We start from the raw sequence: 20182 nt of genomic DNA on the forward strand, positions 1-20182 counted from the left end.
CAATTTTACAAAATTTAAGCGAAATCGGTCAAATAGTTCCTGAGAAATTGAATTTTAAAAATAAGACTTGTTTAAAATTTGATTTCCCAGGAACTTTTCGTCCGATTTCGCTCAAATTTTGTATTTTGTCAGTTAAAATTATAGTCTTTAAAATGATGCAAAAAATTTTATACCTTAAAATTCAAAATTGTTTCGACTACCATTAAATAAAATATAATAAATATTTACTGAATGTGATTTTTTTTGCATGTAATTATCTTTGAGTAAAAAATTTTATAGTTAAGTATAGAAATTTTTCAATTAACTTAAAATGCTTTCGAGATATGGCAAAATAAGCAAAAGTTTTTTTTATTTCCAAAGAGCTGCACAATCAGTCTTCCCGATGAGCAGACCTAGTGCATTCTCCAGAAGTGGTATCCACTCTTTTAGGACCACCACAATGGATGAGATACCGTACGGCCATGTTAATTTGGACGTCTAGTTTCTGCCACACTAGATGGCAGCACCGAGACTCTATTTGGATGCTAAAGTGCACTAGGAATTTAATTTTGCCGGAAATGCCAAGAGCCAATAAGGCACTCTAGGGATCTTTTACATGCCCCATAATCATACGACATGGCCGTTGAGGATTTTCTGCATCCCGAAATACCGGTGTCTAAGCCGGGGATCGAACCCGCAGACTTGGGCTCAGAAGGCCGACGACAAACCAACTGCGCCACATAGCCATCAAATTAATATTTCAGGGATTAAAAAACAAAAAATCTAGCGAGGAAGACGGAACTGAAAAAAAAATAATAAAGTCCTGTTTGATTGCTGGAAGAAACAGATGTTGAAAGAATTATAACTTCCGAGTATCTTCCAGCAATCAAACAGGTCTTGATGTCTTAAATTCTGCTTTCCTTAATAATGGTCCGCTAAATTCCTCTAATTCCCCCCCCCCCCCATCCTTGCTTTTAAGGTTTTACAAAAACGCGATTGAACACTCGTTATATTTTAATACGGATTATCTTTTTTTTCCTGTGGTTAAGTAATTATTATCAACCTTTATGAATTCATATTTGATAACAATTCTAAATATATATATATATAACGTCGTTGCCGAGTGGAAGGATTAAAACAGGTCATAGGACGGGAAGGAGGGTACAAAATTTATTTATTAATTATTAGACAAGAGCAGTCATGAGAATGAGTAAAAGTGCACACGAAAAGTTGCGCTCCTTGGTTATATGTTAGGGAAAATCTTGCAAAGTAAAATCCGTAAAATGTCTTAATTTAGGGAAAGAGGGAAATCTTAGTAGTTGCTATTGGTTTATGAAATAGATCGAACGTTTCCCACACAAGAGCAAAGGGAAAAATGTCCTGCTCTTAATTAAATGCATACTTGAGCCAAAAATAGATTTAAGAACAGGATGTGGCTTTTAAAAGTGTGAGAAAGTATTTCGTTTAGAATAATTAATTAGGATGAAGTTTTATAGCAAAGAAACTAACATAAAAAGATTAATTGAAGCTTTTTATGTTACATCCCCCTTCGCCAAAATTGTTTAATTAGAATCCAAAAATTTTGAAATTATCCATTTGCAAAATCTTCCCTATGGTAGAAGTACAAATAAAATAACCAAATTTGTAATGGTAACAATATATAAAAGTAATATAAATTATAAAACATTTACATATGTTCTCATTGTAAAAATTTTAACATAATTAAAATTCTGTAGTAGCATCATCAGCAAATTTAAAATTTTCATTTTCAACAGTTTTTTTGACTAACAGTTTTTTCAGTTTCAAAAGTCTCTTGTTTAAAAATCACAACACAGCTATTTCACTATAAGAAGTATTCTTCATAAAAACACTATTTAAGTTAACTCTTCAATCATGATGACAAAAATTTATAAAAATTTGTTAAAAATGTGTAATTTAAAATGTAAAACACAAAATACAAAAAAAAGTTATACAGGAAAAATTTCAATCTGAAATTAGATTTGAGTATTGTTTACCTTGTTTGAAAACAAAATAAAAAAAATGACACAGTGGTTGTTATTCTGAAGACCAAGATTGTCTTTATTTCACTTTTTCTATTATTTACCTTACATATTTATCACTTTAATAGCTAACTATCCGAAAAAAATTTCTTTTTTTTTTCTTTATGTCCAAAATATGCCTTCTGTAAAATTTTTTCTTTTACTTTTCTTTTCTTTCTACTTTCTTTATATTTATTTATTTGTACTTTTATTTTCTTTCTTGGTATTTTTATTGCAATTATTAACCCGGATTTCAGGAAATATGTGTACAGACAAATTGCTTTTATAATCAGAAAAGGTGATCAGTCTTCTCAGATTTTACATTACAACCCGTTTAACACAATTTATCACTAATTGAAATCCAAAACAAAGTTTTCAAATTTAATATGGTATTAAGGTAAATCAGTTTTTAATTTTTTACTGATCTAGCTATTTTCCTTATTTTTAATCTGAAGTGCAAGTTTGGTTTATTTGCAAATTACCTTCTTTTTTTCTTTTTGGACATAAATTTTTTTTCTTTTTTTTTTCAAAAAATTTTCGTTTGGATTTTTTCTTAAGTAATTTTTGTGCAGAGATCTTAATTGGTAATTTAATTTGTCACAATTGTTAGGGAATTCAAATATTTTCATTTCTATTTTAAATGTGTTTTTGAAGTGAATTTGGTTACTATTACTTTTCAAATTTTTTTGATCATTTTCCTATCTTTATGTTGTTTGTCTATGGAAATGTCTGAGCTACAACTTATTACCAACGTTGGACTAAAGCATTAATGTCTGGTTGCACTTCAATTTAAATTCTAACAACAAGTATTTTATTCATTTTTCCAAACTATTTGTAATAGTTTTAACATTTCTTGATCTAATTTTTGCCACACCGTAATAGCATTCATATATCTAAATTAAATTTCAATAATTACTGCAGTTGCATTATGAAGAGAAAAAAAAATTTAAATGGCATTTTCATTTAAATCCTAATCACTGTAAAACAAAAATATAATTTCTACTACTCAAAAAATCATAGAAGCTGTAACACATAAAACAATATGAAAATAATTTCTCGAAACACTTTTCAATCAAATAAATCAATTAACTGAAAATAAAAATTTAAAGAAATAAAAATTTCAACAGTAAATACTATCAATATATAAAAAGTAGTTTCACTTTGAAACATCAAATATGGGAAAAAATTAAAATCATAATCATTTAAGAAATTGATTTATGAGAAATGTAAAAAACTTTAACTCAAAGGATACCTGAAAAAGTTCGAATTAGTCCGAGATATTTTGAAAACCACAACAGAGATGGGAATGCGTTGAAATTCCGTAAACACAATTCCAAAACCAAAGACGTGAGCTGCTAGGGAAAAAATTTGTTTCTTCGTTAAGATGAATCGTAAATTAACACCAATAGTGACGGAGAAATTGAAGCTTATTTTTCTTTTGAATGTCGAACATCTAAGGAGACCATCGTAAACCATTCCGGGGTGTGAAAACAATTCATCGACGATAAGATCCAGCTCAGCACTTAAGAGTGGCAAAATCAACGCTTTCTCCAAGGGATAGGGTTTCAATAAAAACATTTTAATTATCAGGAGTTCGATGCAGTTTTTCTTTTTAGTCCAAGGAAGGAAATTGAAGCTCAGCTTTCTAGTAGTCTCAGGAACGTAGACAAAATATGCAGCATAGACATATGGAAAACCGATGATCGTTTTGTTCCACTGTGCGTAGGTATCATTTATAATAAACAAAAAGTTTTGAAGAGTTTTTTTTTTTGATGAAGATACTGGATGAATTAATTATTGCCATAAGTTGAAGAAGAATTTGACTGCTTATTTACCAAATGTCCATTTGAAAAAATGATTTGAAGTTATTCCATATTTTTGATGTACCCTCTTCCGAAGTTGATTTATTTATTTTCAAATGAGATATTTAATATCTTTAATGTACCGTACGAACTGTACCCCTTCCCGACCGTTCAATCCTGGCGACTTATAACGTCGTTGCCGAGTGGAAGGATTAAAACAGGTCATAGGTCGGGAAGGAGGGTACAAAATTTATTTATTAATTATTAGACAAGAGCAGTCATGAGAATGAGTAAAAGTGCACATGAAAAGTTGCGCTCCTTGGTTATATGTTAGGGAAAATCTTGCAAAGTAAAATCCGTAAAATGTCTTAATTTAGGGAAAAAGGGAAATCTTAGTAGTTGCTATTGGTTTATGAAATGGATCGAACGTTTCCCACACAAGAGCAAAGGGAAAAATGTCCTGCTCTTAATTAAATGCATAGTTGAGCCAAAAATAGATTTAAGAACAGGATGTGGCTTTTAAAAGTGTGAGAAAGTATTTCAAATAGAATAATTAATTAGGAAGAAGTTTTATAGCAGTGAAACTAACATAAAAAGATTAATTGAAGCTTTTTATGTTACATATATATTATGAGTGGTTATTACAAAGCATCCTGTAGATTAATAATTTTATTCTTGTTTCAATTAAGCTTTGCTACTTATGTCCAGATCTAACCATAAAATTACTATACAAAAGAGTAACATGCTAAATTTTTTGGTTGTCTGGAAAATTCTAACAGATTTTGTAGAAAAATTGAAACACGGTATATTTAATTTTGGTATACATTCAATAAATTATATAAATACAGTACAGAACCTCTTATCCGGAAATCAGAAAACTGGAACGAAATTCGATAAATTTTCCCGCCATTTTTAAAAAAAAAATGTTTTTTTCCTCATGAGATTTTAGGATTTTTCTTTCTTTTTAAAAGATGTTTACCTTACCATCATTTTAGAAATAATCATTAGTGTATTACTTTATTGTTTTTCTTCTTTTTAAGATTATTTCTAAAATTTTTTTTTTAGTTTGGTTTGATAATAAAAAAACTGCTTTTTGTAGCGATTAAAAAAACCCGGAAAAATCAGTTATCCGGAATAGCAATGGTACCGCTCGTTCCGGACAATCTGTTCCCTACTGTACCATATTAAGCTTTTATAATTATTCTACATCTTCAGCCATAATAATTATTCTACATCTTTCAGTCTATCTTGAAAATTTGCCCATGTAGAAATCTTTGGGCATTTCAGCAGAGAAACTTGCTGCATGAACAAGAGTTGAAGTTTTTTACATTAAGAAAAATTTTGTAAAGATCGAAATAGCAGAAAATCATGTTCTCCGATTATGTTGGAAGGGGTAAAACATCCCAATTGAGCTTTAAGAATTTTTTTTTTTTTTTTAATAACCAAAAAATTAAATTGTCACATTTCTGGATGTTTTTGTTCAATTGCTGTGTGCGTCTAACTGGGAGCAAAAGCTTTTAAAATCTGTCTCTCAAAATCTGTACAAAACCCATTTGATTCCAATTATTTTGATATATTCAGACTGGTACAATTTGTTTATTTGGGAGCAATTGTTTTTCAAATTCTGTCTTTTAGAATATGTACTCATATCATTTTATTCCAACCATTTGCATAGATTCAGACCTGTTTATATGTAAATCTAAATAAAATATTGTCACTACTTCCCAAATAACAGAAAACATTATAAAAAATTGCTTCGTATAACTAGAATTAAAAAAAGCTATCTGAGGACCTTATTATCAATGGATGACGGACAAAAATGAATACGCAAAGCAATATTTTTATATGCACTAAAGATTAAAAGAAAAAAAAATGGATAAATTTGAAAACATCTCATTTTCAACTAGATAATAAAATAGCAATTAACAGTTTAAATGTTATATGCAATTAAGCGGTTGATTAAGTAGGGTGAAGAACGGATAATACGTAGAATTATTTAGAGATATACAAACTTGATTTCTGACACATTACAATAACAATAAGCAAATTATAGTAATGTTAATGCTTGTTGTATATTTAAAATTTACTTAACCATTTGAATAACAATAATTGAAGAAAAAATTTTAGAATGTTTGAGAGTTATTCTATAAAGGTTACCCAAATGAAAAGTGGACAAGTTTGAATTAAAAAAAAAACCTTTCTTGAAAATCAAATATATCGCCATGGACGCAGTGTTTAGGCAGCAGCTACGCCCACTCCATGTGTTTGCTACCCAAAGATTGTGGTATATTCTGGAGAAAGTCCTGTGCAATTTCCTTCACTGTGTATACCAACTGGAAACGTGTCCCGTGTAGTGGTCTCTTAAGTTACCCAAAGATTAGTCACGGGGTTACGAATCTGGACTGTATGGCGGGTGTTCCAACACTTCCCAATGGATATTTAGCAGGGTCGTTTGGCTCTTACGAAATATGTGTGGACAGGCATTACAGGGAGAAGAATCACTTGTTGTGTGAGAAGGACGTGCAGTTAGCTTTTAAATGCTTTCCGTAATTTCGTCAGAGTACTGTATTGCGTCGATTTAATAGTGCTCTTTGGAGTCAGGAAATCAATCGTTGTACCGGTCAGGACGCATCCATGTACAGCAAGACTTTGCTCACGATCAATTTCCTCCTCTACCACAAACATTTCACTGTTGAAAGCTATATGTAGTACATACCTTCCTTATATCCCTGTTCAGTGGCGCTGTTATAGATGCAGACATTTCAACAAAATTGCAAGAGCTCACTTTTCATTCGGGCAACCCTTATGGAAGAAACAATCTTTTTTTTTTTTTTTTTTTTTTTAAAGTTTACAGAAAATATTAGACTTTGCTTTATTTAAGGGTAAAAAGTTATATTTTATAGTTTATATATTACTAATGCAAAAATGTAATATGTAAACTATAAAATAATAATTTACATTTTAAAAAGGGTGAACAATATTTTTCAATATTTTTATTACCTTGCTGTGAAAAAATTATGCAGTGAATTTAAAGCCCACACTAAAATTTAAACAGCTATTTTAATGTCTCTTTTAAACTCAGCCTTTTCAATGTTACTATCTTTTAAATTAATTTTAAAAGTCCTTTCCTCCTTTCGCAATAAACAGAAAATATGAGAGCAGTTATATTACAAAAAGATTTATTAGCTATAAGTATATATTGTAAATTACAAAGTGTTCAAAAATAAGGATTAATATATTCATATGTTATAAATAGAATTGAAATAAATTGTGAACTATATATAGGTAAATTTCATAAATAACTATTTGAGCCAATCGTCGTCATCCTCTTCAGAATCATCGTCAAATAGAGGAGGGGGCTGAGGTCTCCAAACCTATAAATTCAAAACACCAAATGCATAATTATCTAATATGGTTGCATGCTGATGAAAATATTAATAGTCAAACTTTATAATTATAACAAAGAATTTTGTTATTAAATACATTTTAATGTTAATATGTTAAAAAAGTATTTTTTTAAGCTAACATGACTAATTAAATTAGTAGTCTAGCACTTGAATGGATTGTTCAAAAGGCTGCTTTTTTTTTTCTGTTCAATTAACCCTCTTCTCATATTTGGAACTGCATTCATATCATTGTATAGTAAAATTAGTTTTTCTACATAGTTAGAAAAGAAAATATTTAAAAGATTCAGTTTCATGACTTATTTAGTTAAGGCACAGATATTAATTTAATAGCCAATAAATTGATTAACTTAAAAAATAAAGAGTATTGAAATGTTCACAAAAAAAGTTTATATGTAATGGGAAATTGCTTGTTAAAAGCAAACATGACAAAGAGTAAAATATTTATTTCGCTATAATTTTTATGTAAAAGAATATTTTCTTTTTTAGAAAGAGAGCATATAAAAGATATTGGAAATATATATGCATGAAATGATAAAGGCCAAGCAAGGTAACAAGATTAAAGTGGGATGTTTTCAACATTTTTCACCATCAATAGGTACAAATTTTAAAAATTAATAATTGGAGATTTAAGTTGAACGAAAAAATGTCTTTTCTGATTTAAATATTTTTATTTGTTGAGAAACAGCAATATAAAAATTAGACGAGGTAAAGTCAATAATTTCGGGTGGTTCCGAATAATTTCAACACATTCATGCATGCATTATTCGGAGTGAAAATATTTATTTTGGGAGGTTGGCAGCACAAATAGCAAAAACACGCAGCCACCAGGAATTCCTTTCCGATACTGTCTGCATAGCTGCATATCATTTCTGACAAAGAGAATTTGTAAATCTTCAAACTTTAAATGTCATTCATTTTAATGATAAATAAAAACATCAAAGTTGGACAAAAGCAGAGGGAAAGTGATGTTGGAGATATTATATGGGCATCATTGAGCACAAATTTATTTATGAATAAAAATGTCAAAGAATTTTATTTGGATATCTTTAAGAGATTATGAGATGCAATCAGATAAAAACAATCTAAAAATGGGACAATGTTCTACCACACATGGCTCTAATTGTAAAAAAGTACCACGCCAGACAATCTGAAACACCCTCTTTATTTTCCCGACCTAGCACCAGCCAAAAATGAAATTGAATGGACACCGTTTTCTGGATCCAGATGAGGTCATCGAAAATGAGAAGCAACTGAAGGACCTCTGAAAAAATTTATTCCAAGAGTGTTTTGGGCAGTTATATGTAGACACTGGAAAAAATGTGTGGATGCAAGAGGAAAGTACTTTGAAAGTCAATAAAATAAAATTATTTTTCTACTTTTTCACAATTTGTAACTGTCCTATTCCAGGAATTTTTTGACTCTACCTAGTTTTAATTGATTTAAAAAATTTATTTTCTTCTTAATTGACTAACATGCAGTTTCATCATATTCAAACTTAAGTTGCAAATCTTTAATAAGCTCAAGGTTTTTAAATAACGATATAAACCCTTTCTTTCAGGCAGTCCACCCAGCTTGAAGAGACGTCACTGAGCTGTGCACAGCATTGTGAAGTTTGCACATTAGTTTTTACACTCATGCTTAGATTATCTTCTTTAGTCATTTGCACTGCAAACGAGGAAGAAAAATATTGTTCTGACTTAAAATGTATTAAGTACATTCAAAATATACTTTTGGTGGTTTTAATCCAATATAGGTCAATGGAATATTAGACAGTGGCAGTTTAAACCAGTTATCCAACAGTATTACACAGGCTAAATACGGCTCCCGTAATGAAAGTGTTAAGGAGAGCAATCTCTTAGTTTGACTCTGCATGTAAAATTTTATATCTAAGCATGTATGAATAAATATCCATAAGGGAAAGATTGATGAATGTTTGGCAACCAAAAGGTTAAAGATATGAAACTCTAGTTCATCTTCAATTAAGAAAGTAAATGCTTTCTAATTCCAGTGCTCTAAATCTTCTGAGAGTACATAATCATGCAATATAAATTACTGCAAGCAAAATTTTAAACAGTGCACGTATTCTAGAGCCAATTATATTACGGTGATACACGTATTTCATATCTCTAGCACTAAAAAATTATTTCAGAACAATTTAGCATCAATGGATTATATACACGAGCAAAATGTTTTGTTATATCAATAGTCTTGTAAAAGAAAAAATATATAATTTTGATTGAAGCTTAAAATTCAGAAACATCCAAAGAAACAAAAGGATTTTTTAACAAGAACAGAACATTTACAGTTTTAACAGTAGGAAGGATGTTTAGGATAGTTACTCATGCAATAATCAATCATCTACCCATGCACCAATCCACAATATAGCATAGATTGTCAAAAGGGCAAAGAGAATTTTCCCAACAACACTCCATGCATCACACTTTAAAGGGAAAAAGAAGAAAAGGATATGTTAGAGTAAGGACTCAAAAAGAAAACTCATACTGCTCACCTTATTTTCTAACACTAAAATATTCATAAAGACAATGAAATCTTAAATAAGTATTTTTTTCTGCTCCAAGAGAAGTACAAGATAAACATCAACTTAAAAACTTTCCTTTGTTCTTACTATTTTCTTGATATAAATTGTGAAGCATGCAAATTACTAGAGGATAATGAAACCCCATTAAGTGGAAATGTCTTGTATATTGTCCTGTCATTTTTAATTTTACAAATTGTTCAAGGTAGGGGAATTTATTTAGGTTTGTTAACATTTTGCATAAAAACTGAAACCTACATGATTAAAAAAAGATGCAACAATCGTAGCGCCTTCTCTATACAATCTTATTTAAGAGAGTGAGATTATAATTTACATGCTTTTAGTCATATTTTTTTGTGTGCATGGTTACTGCTTAATTTATTCTATGCAACATAAAAAGACTGGAATGGGCAGTTGAATGTTTTATATAAGTTAAAATGGTAAATTTTGATAAACCTCTTCAAATTCCACTGCCCAATTTTTAAGTGTTGAGCAACCTATACTATTTTTGTGATTATGTCTAGCTCAGAGCTGCAATGGCCCGGTGATAAATCCACTGAACTGCCAGTGCAAAGGACTGATGTTCAATGTTAGAAAATAAGATGAACAGTATGTATTTCTCTTAAATAGGAAATACCTGAACTAAAAATTAGAAAAACTCTTTTGAATAAACATACTATTTATTAAATAACAATATGAAAAACGAGTTTTAAAACTTTGTAAATCAAACAATAAATTTTAGCATTTGTGTTTTAACTTGCTATGGAGGAATAAGGCAGCTTTAATTTTAGTAGTATCAAATTTTACCACCGATTTTCGAAACAATAAAATAGGGGACAACATCATGCTAACTAGGAAATTAATGTCTTATTTTGTTAATATTTTGTAATTTTAAATTCATAATTTTTCATTAAAAAAATTATGACATAACTGCAAGTGAACCTTCTATGCATAAAAAAATAGCTGCCTGTAACTCTTAGAGGTAAACATTTATGTTAAAGCAACAGATCTATAATCTTATGTTAAAGCAACAGATCTTAGAGCAGAAAGACTATAAATCATTTAATGCTTAAATTTAAAAAAAAAATGTGCATTATGAGGTGTGTGCAAAAATATTGCATTGGATTAATAAACAAGGCTTGGGATGTATTACTTAATCACTTGAATGTTGGTAACACTGACAAAACTAAGATGCATGTTAAATTTTTCCATGAACATAACAACACTCTGTTAACATAAAGTTGCAGAGTAAATATGTTTCAGTGAAAGTCAAATTTTATTCTGGGGCAAAATGATGAAAGAATTGAACAACATATCTGCATCAATTTTGTCTCAAGTTTAAATAATTATCAAAAATAAAGTGTTTGGTAATGAATTGATACTGGGTGATACAATCGCTTCATAAATGATCACGACGGAGATTGTGGTGAAATCACCTGTGTGCCATATACCAGTGTTGTTTACAGCAAAAAATCATTGCAACACAAGGAGATAACTATAGGAACTATTTGTAGGAGATAACTGTATTTCAACAAACGTTGATTTTATGGAAAAAGGTTAGATACTTTTTTTACAGGACTTCATAAATTAGAACTGTCCTTAAAAAGGGATATTAATCATTAATATGTTATTTAACCTTTAAAACTTTTGCTTTCATTTGAAACAAACAAGTTTTCTTTGAAATTGCCCAATAACATAATACAATAAGAAACAGTTGACATTTTTTCCAAACTAAACATTTTTCGGGTGGAGGTAGGATAAAAAAAAAAAGCTAAGGTAAGTAAATTAAGAAAACAGACACATAAGTTATAATGTATATAAAACAATAGGGTAGTAATATGATATAGTAGGGATGTGTGCAAGCCACATAATAAACTAATCAAATTTTGCTTCATACTGCACACAGGTAAAACTATTAAAAAAAAAACTAACATAAAATTTTTTGATGTTTGATATTTTGCAATTGCATGTAAATATTACAAAGAAAGCAACTTTAGTTTATTATTCACCTGAAAGATTTTCTCTTCATTTATATATTTTCCCTTCTTTCTCCATATATCAAGTGAGATTTTTTATAATTTACCAGTGATTTCAACATACATAATGATAGTGATAGGATTTGATCACTTGTTAAATAAGAAAAAAACTGATTAATAGAGCTATCGATCAAATAAAAAAATATATAAATAGTTATGGGCATAATCATAAAAGTAACAACACTGAAAGAGTATAAAACTTTTTTCCTCCAAAAACAGCCTTGAAATATGTGTTAGTAAATTCTACAAAACTAGTAGAGACTTTTTTTTGAGGAGTTCATATATGTATATCAATTATTCCAAATTCTAAAATAAAATGATGTACTCAGTACAAATAATTCCTTAAATAAAGAATTTTTTACAATAATGATTAGGAAAAATTTCATAATAATAAAATGATAAACACCAATTTGAATGTTAAAACATTACTTTAGACAAAACACACTAATTCAAACTAAGTTCCAACTAAAATTATCATTTTTAAAAAAATTGAGGGAAAAAAAGAAATAGATTACATTCCACAATTTAGCAAGTAAAAAAAATAGAGTGACAACGACCAGAAAGCAACAAAACAGACTAAAAAAACATTCAAGCAAAGGCAAGAAAAAGCTACATATCCCAGGGTAGCAAGAATAATAAATGTCATGCAAGTGCATATAGAGTACCTTAGCCAACAACTAATAAGCATGCAAATCAGAAGGCTCATCTAATACCTTGGTGTTGACAGAATTAGAAGTATCAGGAATGTTAGCTGCAGAAAGCTGCTAAATATAAAGCTCTCAGTTAGTGATGTAAAAAAGAAAATATAGCAGTTTAAGAAAATGTAAGCTTTACCAATTAAAAAGACACATTTTAGAATGTTAGCAAGGGGAAAAAATGTACTTTATATCCAAATAGCAGAAAGGTCTGTATTGATCTGTAATACCGTGAAAAAATTCTACAATCTATCTGCAGAGCATGTGATAAGATACTTGTATTTACTGCTTTCTGTCTGTAAAGGAAAACAAAAATCTGCGGTGCCCATTGCTGTGACACATTAATTCTGCTACTATGCTTTATATAACATAAATATACTTTTAGTACTATAAAAGAATTGTTTTAATTATTATGCTGCTTATTAATTTAATGCTTCTATTATTCTGCTTATTAATTTAATGCGTTAATCTGTTTAATCAAGTGCAAGTTAAATAGGGGGGAAAATATGTTGAAATGGAAAATAATCCATTCTCGTTGAAACTGAGATAGAGGTAATTAATTTAAGATTTAAAAATTCCTTTAGATTATGTTTCTTTGTTTATTTTGGTTGATAACAATAAGTAATACTTTATTTTCACAATTTATAAATTTAACAGTTAATAACTAATAACAATTTAACAATTACAAATTAATAATTAGGTTAAACGCATGTTGCAACACTAAACATGATTAAGAGATTCGTAGTCAAACGATGAAAAGCTCATGAAAATGAAACTTCAACAAATTATATTAAGATAAATAGTAGCTAAAATAGCAAAATCTGTTGTCTTCTTTATTTATTTGAAAGTTAAAATTTTTGATTTGTTTATTAGGCTGCTGAGAATTAGTTCCATTAGAGATTTTTTTTTAAATAAATAAAATAAATAAAATTAGTTAAGTTTTTCTATTAAAAAGTTATATATTACAGCGTATATACCATACAATGAACTTTTTTAAAGTTGTTCATAAATTCATCATAGTCAAATGTAACAAACATAATGAATTTACAGTATTTAAGAATTTACTTCTATAGCTTTGTAACATAGTTGAGTTAGTAAACATAGTTCAGAAGACAAATTATAAAAATTTGACTAAAAGTGCATAAATTAAAAAATATATAGATTTTGTTAATTGGATTGTGGTACCTCGTATGACAGTTAACCAAACTGCAGATAATTTTACATATTCCCTTGAAACATATTTTTTTTTAAATAAAAGATAAGAAAATCTATATTTTTTAAATAATTTATCTTTAAAAAAGGGATTTTTTTTCTTGATCATATTTTTAGTAATTGAACTTTCACCTTATGATTTTTACCTCACTTTTTTGAATATTAAAAAGTGAAAATAAAAATTTAGCTATTTTTCAATGCATAAATAATTGAACATAAAATCCAACACACTTGTTGCTTTTCACCTAAGGTTGATTTTTTCTTATTTATAGTACTTTTTCCTGTATTTAGGTGCTGCAGTTTTGGAAAAAGCTTGACAAATCAATACAACCTTTAAGTTATGTAATATTTTCTTTGATTAATTGAGAAGAAAAATTGCAATAGAGGCTTTTTTTTAAAAAAAATACATAGGACTTCATAAGAAATTAATTATTAGTTTTCTTTAAAATTTCAAGTGCCAAATACAGATAATCAAATTTGAGAAGAAATAATATTGAAATAAGACAAAACACTCTAATGTAATACAGCTATATAAGAGCATGTTATAATATTCATAGGTATTGCAAAATGTAATAGCTTTTATATTTAATTTCAACTTAGGTAAAGGATATAAGAAAGGACTTACATCAGGAGATTCTCGAGATTGACTAATTGTTTTACTTTCCTCAGTTTTCTCCTTTTCAGATTTTGATGATTCTTCACTTACACTAGACTTTTCTAATTCTTCATTTTGAGAGTCTATTTAAAAATATATATATATATATGTGAGGGGGTGCTTTCTCGTCAAAGGTGAAATACCAAAATTTTTTATAAATTATGCATTTGAATAATGTATTTATATAAAAAATAATGCAATGTATTTGAATAAATTGTAATTAAAATAATGTATTTGAACAACAAAAAAAATATTTTGATCAAAAATTCCTCTTAAAAAATACGAAAACTTAAAACTATGAAATTAATGGTGGGTCCAAGTCCACTAAAATGTGACTAAGATCACCAGAAAATAATAAAAAGTGATCTCCCAGACCAGCGATCAATGTAAAGGGATGGAATGCTGTTATGGATCCTTGGTTTCATGTTTTGGTCAGAGTTTTTGTCACAAAATAGCAGACATTACAGTATTGCAATTTTTCATATTCACTTTATTAACTAAGGAAAAAAAAACAGATAAAAAGAGGTATTTGTACCAGTCACAATAAGTACAGACAAGTAGTATCTTTTAGTTACTGATCCTTCAGACCAGTGACTAACTTTTCTTAATTTCTACTCTTGCTGTTGATTAAATATTCAAATCTGTATACATAAAAACTTCCAAATGACAGAAAATATTTATTTTTATTTTTAGTAAAATTAAAGAATATAAAAGTTAATAAAGTCATTTGTGGTAAATTTTTTAATAAACTACTAAATTTTGACTTCAAATTAAAATAGGAAAATTATTTTTATTATATTGTCTGTAAAAGTTGTGATATTTATGGGATGTATTATTCCTAGAAAATGCTCTAAATTTAATACTCATTAAAACATTAAAGTGTTTTAAACGTTATAGAAATTTCTATTTCTTGAACATTGTTGCATAAAAACAGAATATCCTTATTTTTGCAAAAGCAAAAATCATATAAGGCATGTATTCTTCAGATGGATTTTAGTGACCACTTCACTATTATGCAACAACAAAATGGAAAAATGACTGAATTATCATATATGCAGCAGTTGCATACACTGTATGAAGAATATATTGATATGCAATGATCTCAGATCATTTGCCATATGACAATCTATTTACAGATCTAAAAAAAAAAAAATTCCTGATCTTCAGTATGTCAATATTTTTTCTGATGGTACAGCAGAAACATTTTAGATGATAGAAAAACTTGAATAAAAAAAAAGTAATAGCTGAGTCTAGCACAGATCCAAAGAAAAAAACTATCTAACTTTTCTAATTTTTCCTTACAATAAAGTTTCTTGTGGCATTGTAAATTTATTACATTATTTCTTATTTAATCACAAACATGATCGAAAAATGATTTCCTTGCTTAATAAATCTTTATTTTATCACATCATTTATAAAAAAAGAGTGTACAAAAAGTAGTTGCTTTACTCAAAAAATTATTAATACTTTTTCTTGCGTATCAAATATGTTCATAAAATCATTAAGATTATTTTTTTAATTATAAGTCACTTTTTTGAAATCTTGAATGATTCTCATGTTGTAAATGCTAATCCATAATCTCAAATCAGAGAATGTTACGTTCGTTGCACCAAATATTATTAATTAATTAACAATTTTCATAATTATGCGTCACAATTTTTAAAACTTGAATGTTTTCGAAAATGTTATTATTTCCTGAATATATATTAAAAAACTTTTCCTTTAAAGTTTGGTATTATTCAAAAAAATATGTAAACTAATTGTTCACTGTGAATTTTGATAATTGTGTTTGTTACATCTGTAAGTCCTTTATTTTTAAAAAAAAAATTCCAATTCGGGAAAGCTAAAAAGTTTCAGAACAAGTGCAGAGGACCTCGAGAGTTAACAAAAAAAAACATTAAAAATAGTTTATGATTTTGAATTAAGTTAACAGTGAATTTGCTCAGCAATACCAGGTTAATTCACTTAGTGTACCCAGCACTATAAATAGAATTATGTATATAATGCTGTCAATCAAATAAATAACATTAAATATCAGACATTTCACACCAAAAGAAATTACAAAAATACTTAAAGCTAGTTCAATGCAAAAAATAAAAGAAAACTCCAAAATCATTATATAATTTTTTTTTTTTAAATAAGGCTTGTTTTGTACTAAAACTTAATAGAAATCTTATTTTTGCTTTTACACAGTAATTAAATTTAGTATATTTAGTTTGATTAATAAGGTTTCAAAGATTTTTTTATAAACATTTTTCGTGTTTTTAGCACATTAGTTTTAAAAAAGGAGCATATTATTGCATGGATAATATCAAATTTAACTTACCTATGTGGTTTTGCAGTAGTTCGTCATTTGAATCACTAATCGCTGAATCACTTTTTTCTACTTTATTTTCAGTTATTTGACTATCTGAGACACTATTTTCAGGATTTACGGAAGATTTTTCTTCAGCACCTCCTGTTGCTGCTACTTTAGTTTCATTCTCTACAGGAAGCTCATTGGACAAGGGGGCAACACCGTTATCTTGCACAAGAGAGACTGCTTCAGGAGGGTTATCTTTTGAAACAGAGTTCTCAACAGTAAAATTTTCATTACTGTCGGCATTCATACTCGACACATTAGTGGCAGCTACACAAATAAATGTTTATTGCTAAATTATTTGCGAAAATAATACACAGGCATGAATTATAACATATATTGTTTCTTATTATATATTTGTATATTATGGTATTGTAAAAAAAACAGTTTCATGCATAAACATGTGCAGAAACTTCATACAGATTTGATGCAAGAGGCCATAATAATAATTAAAAAAAAAAAAAAAATACAAACATTCTAATATTAATGAATTTTTTTCTTCAAATCTGAGCTAAGTAATAAATTTTTTTTTTTCAAAAATAAAATTTCTTTTGGTTGTGTAGCTAGATTTGCTCAATGCAAGAATTCATCTGACATTGAGCATTTTGCTCTTGCTCAATGCAAGAATTTATCGTCCCGCAGTGGACTGATCGTTAAGACACGGTTCCCAGCAGATCACCGAAGTCAAGCATCACTGGCTGCGGTCAGTGTGCGGGTGGGTGACCACTTGGATCAGCCTGCGTAGGGACCGAGGGTGTGCGGTATTGGTCCTCGTTAAACTCTTCTACCGTAAAGTGCTCGACTTCGCGCGCAGGTCGTCGGGCTACCGAAGCGGGGGAGCCATCCCCTCCGTAGAGGATCAAAATTGTGATGGAATGTCTTCGGATCATCCTCAGGGATGTTTCCCAGACCGCCGCCAATAGCCCATTGTGCAGCTCTAGTGCGACGTAAATGAACAACAACAGCAAGATTTCATCAACAAGGAAATGGCTAAATTAGTTGTTAATTTATATTTTCAGTTATTTTTCATTCATTAGAAAATAAGTCAGTTTCATACAGATGTGAAGAAATAAAGTCCTGAGAGCACAATGATAAATTTTCTACTATTTAAATACCCTAATAATTTATGAATCAGAATAAATAAAATTGTATTAATCTAGAATAAAAAGAGGAGTTGGTGCTAGTGCCTTGAAATTCGTACAGCAAGTGAAAGGGGAAATTTTAGTCCCAAATCCTAAAGAATCATTTAAAAATTTCCAAGTAAACTAATTTACATTTATTTTACACTCACTCCAACACATTAATAATTTAAAAAGTTTACTTAAAACTTTAATTCACTTCAATCATCTAGTCATAAGCGTTTATAACCTTAACATGATTAAATAAAACTCTGGGAAGTGTTGGTTTTAATTTTCTACAACTTTATACAATTTTATAAAACATTTTGTAGAAACCAGAGTGATTGGCATCCCAGCAATATGAGAAGTTTTATTCAGAAAATTATCAATCATATTTTTCTACAAGCATGCGTTGAGTTACATTCAAAACATTATCCAATTTTTTTAAAATTTAAATTTAGGACATTAAAATACAGCAAGGACAAGACTTTTTATTTCATAACTGGAGTTAAAAGGCAGGCACAATTTTGAGTTTACGACTATCAATGTTCAACTTTGTAGATTCAAAATTTTGAACTCAACCCAAAAGACATGGGAACTCCTGGAATAAAGCAATGGGACAGACTAGTCTTTGAGGAAAACATTTTGGTTGAACTAACCCCCATTTTCGTTACATGAAGAAGAAGATGGTAAGAGGATTCTAATCCATGATTCTTCTACCACTAAGGATATTTTATGTCAGCTCTGTGGTTGTTGGGACACGGAAGCAGAATGCTGGGTTACCTCATTAGGAGGTGAGAGTTTAAGATATTAACTTATTCATAGTATCCTCTTTTAGAAAATAAACTAAAAGAGTTCTCCTTTCCAAAAAATAATCTAATGTTTTTGACCACTGCTTATTCTTCTACCCAGACTGAGACTGGACTAGATTTGTTCTTTTGGCCAGGTTTAAAGGTTGAGAAATCTGCAGATATGGCATTTTAGTGTTGTCTAGATTCTGATTAGACTAAATCTTCTTACAAAGCTGTATTTGTTAAGATTTTTTTTTTTAAACGTTTAAACTTTCGCATTAACTTAGAAAGATGTTTCGCACATAAATAATTTTTAAATTAAAAATTTCTTTCAAACACACTTCAAACCTAGAAATATTTAATTCTTTAAAATTAAAATAAGCATGTTTACAGCATAAAATAATAGTTCATGTATTTTAGCATAATTTTTCCAGAAATGAAATGTATTTAATATGAAAATTTAAAATTAAATGAAGATGCAAATAGGAAATTAAAATTTTTTTCGCTATTCACAATTTTAATTTAGTCAAAATTCAAATCTTGATTCGGCTTTAATTTAATAAACTTTGTTAATCTTATATTCAAATACAATTTTTGAAAAAAATAAATAAAACAAGGCCAGTTAAATTTTCAAATTCATTAAGAGTTGTTAAACAATTTACTCTTAAAGTTTTGACAGCGAACAAATGCAATAATTTAAATTTAGGATAGAATATAGATTAGTAGTTAACATTTTAAAAAATATTTTTATAAAAATCCAAAGAAAGTTATATTACTAGATTCTACTTCCTTGGCAATCGTATCTGATCTTTTTCCTTTCCTTTGCAGCATCTGAACAGTTAAGGTCTAGAAAAAACACAAGTCATTAATCAGGATTGTATAAAATATGTAAAATAGGTAATTAAATTTATACTGGCTAAAAAATATATAAGATATACTGCACCGAAGAAATATTAACAAATCTTATAACTTTATTATTTAAATTTTCCAGCTCCTTGATGCAAGAGAGCATTGTTACTTAATTGAATAATATATTGGGTTATTTGGAAAGTAATTGTAGTTTTTTTTTCCAACGAAGGACATATAGAATTTTTTCGCAGTCAACTTAACACCTAAATCACATAATCATTATATAGTTTGGCAGCTGATATAGCAAGACATGCTTGTGAAAGAGTTTGATAGATTCTTTCTTCTCAGAAGTTTTCGGTTGGTGCCGTTTAAACATGGAAAGTGAAATAGTGTATTCTTTGTAAATTTTATTTTTTTACAATTGAAAGGATAAAAATATCCAATTTGTATGGAGAATATGTATAGACCGAATGCCAGTGCCAAAACTAGTTTGCAAAATTTCAATCACACAATTTTGATGAAGAAGCACCAAGGCCGTTTAAAGCTAATGAAGGCACAATAAAGGCATTAATTGATGTAAACCGGTAATTAAGAATTCATGACATTTCTCAGAGATTAAAGATATCAAATTTGACCATTCATGATTATTGAAACACTTAGGTTTAATTTCACAAAGCTTGATGCATGGGTTCATATTTTTATGG

At 28.7% G+C, this 20182-nt stretch overlaps 1 protein-coding gene and 1 long non-coding RNA gene across 13 annotated transcripts in view; one reads left to right on the forward strand and one right to left on the reverse strand.

The window, feature by feature from the left end:
• Nucleotides 1-9147, forward strand: part of LOC122271405 (uncharacterized) — a 51819-nt gene extending 42672 nt beyond the window's left edge. Inside the window, exons 2-3 of the long non-coding RNA XR_006226356.2 lie at nucleotides 7714-7822; nucleotides 8786-9147. This is a non-coding gene — a long non-coding RNA (uncharacterized lncRNA). The remainder of the gene's footprint in view (nucleotides 1-7713; nucleotides 7823-8785) is intronic.
• LOC107439298 (FK506-binding protein 15) overlaps nucleotides 6983-20182 on the reverse strand; it is a 47485-nt gene continuing 34285 nt past the window's right edge. Inside the window, exons 27-31 of one of the 12 annotated variants that reach the window (XM_043052476.2) lie at nucleotides 19406-19475; nucleotides 16688-16990; nucleotides 14332-14444; nucleotides 9567-9667; nucleotides 6983-7194 (exon numbers count right to left, since the gene is read on the reverse strand). In XM_043052476.2, coding sequence (XP_042908410.1) covers nucleotides 9578-9667; nucleotides 14332-14444; nucleotides 16688-16990; nucleotides 19406-19475 — 576 coding nt within the window. In that variant the 3' untranslated portion in view covers nucleotides 6983-7194; nucleotides 9567-9577. Of the gene's footprint in view, nucleotides 7195-9566; nucleotides 9668-12464; nucleotides 12564-14331; nucleotides 14448-16687; nucleotides 16991-19405; nucleotides 19476-20182 lie in introns of all 12 variants that reach the window. The other 11 variants (XM_016051846.3, XM_071178446.1, XM_016051845.3 and 8 more) reach the window with 11 other exon arrangements.

The sequence above is a fragment of the Parasteatoda tepidariorum genome, chromosome 3, assembly GCF_043381705.1.
Source record: "Parasteatoda tepidariorum isolate YZ-2023 chromosome 3, CAS_Ptep_4.0, whole genome shotgun sequence".
NCBI classification, from domain to species: domain Eukaryota; kingdom Metazoa; phylum Arthropoda; class Arachnida; order Araneae; family Theridiidae; genus Parasteatoda; species Parasteatoda tepidariorum.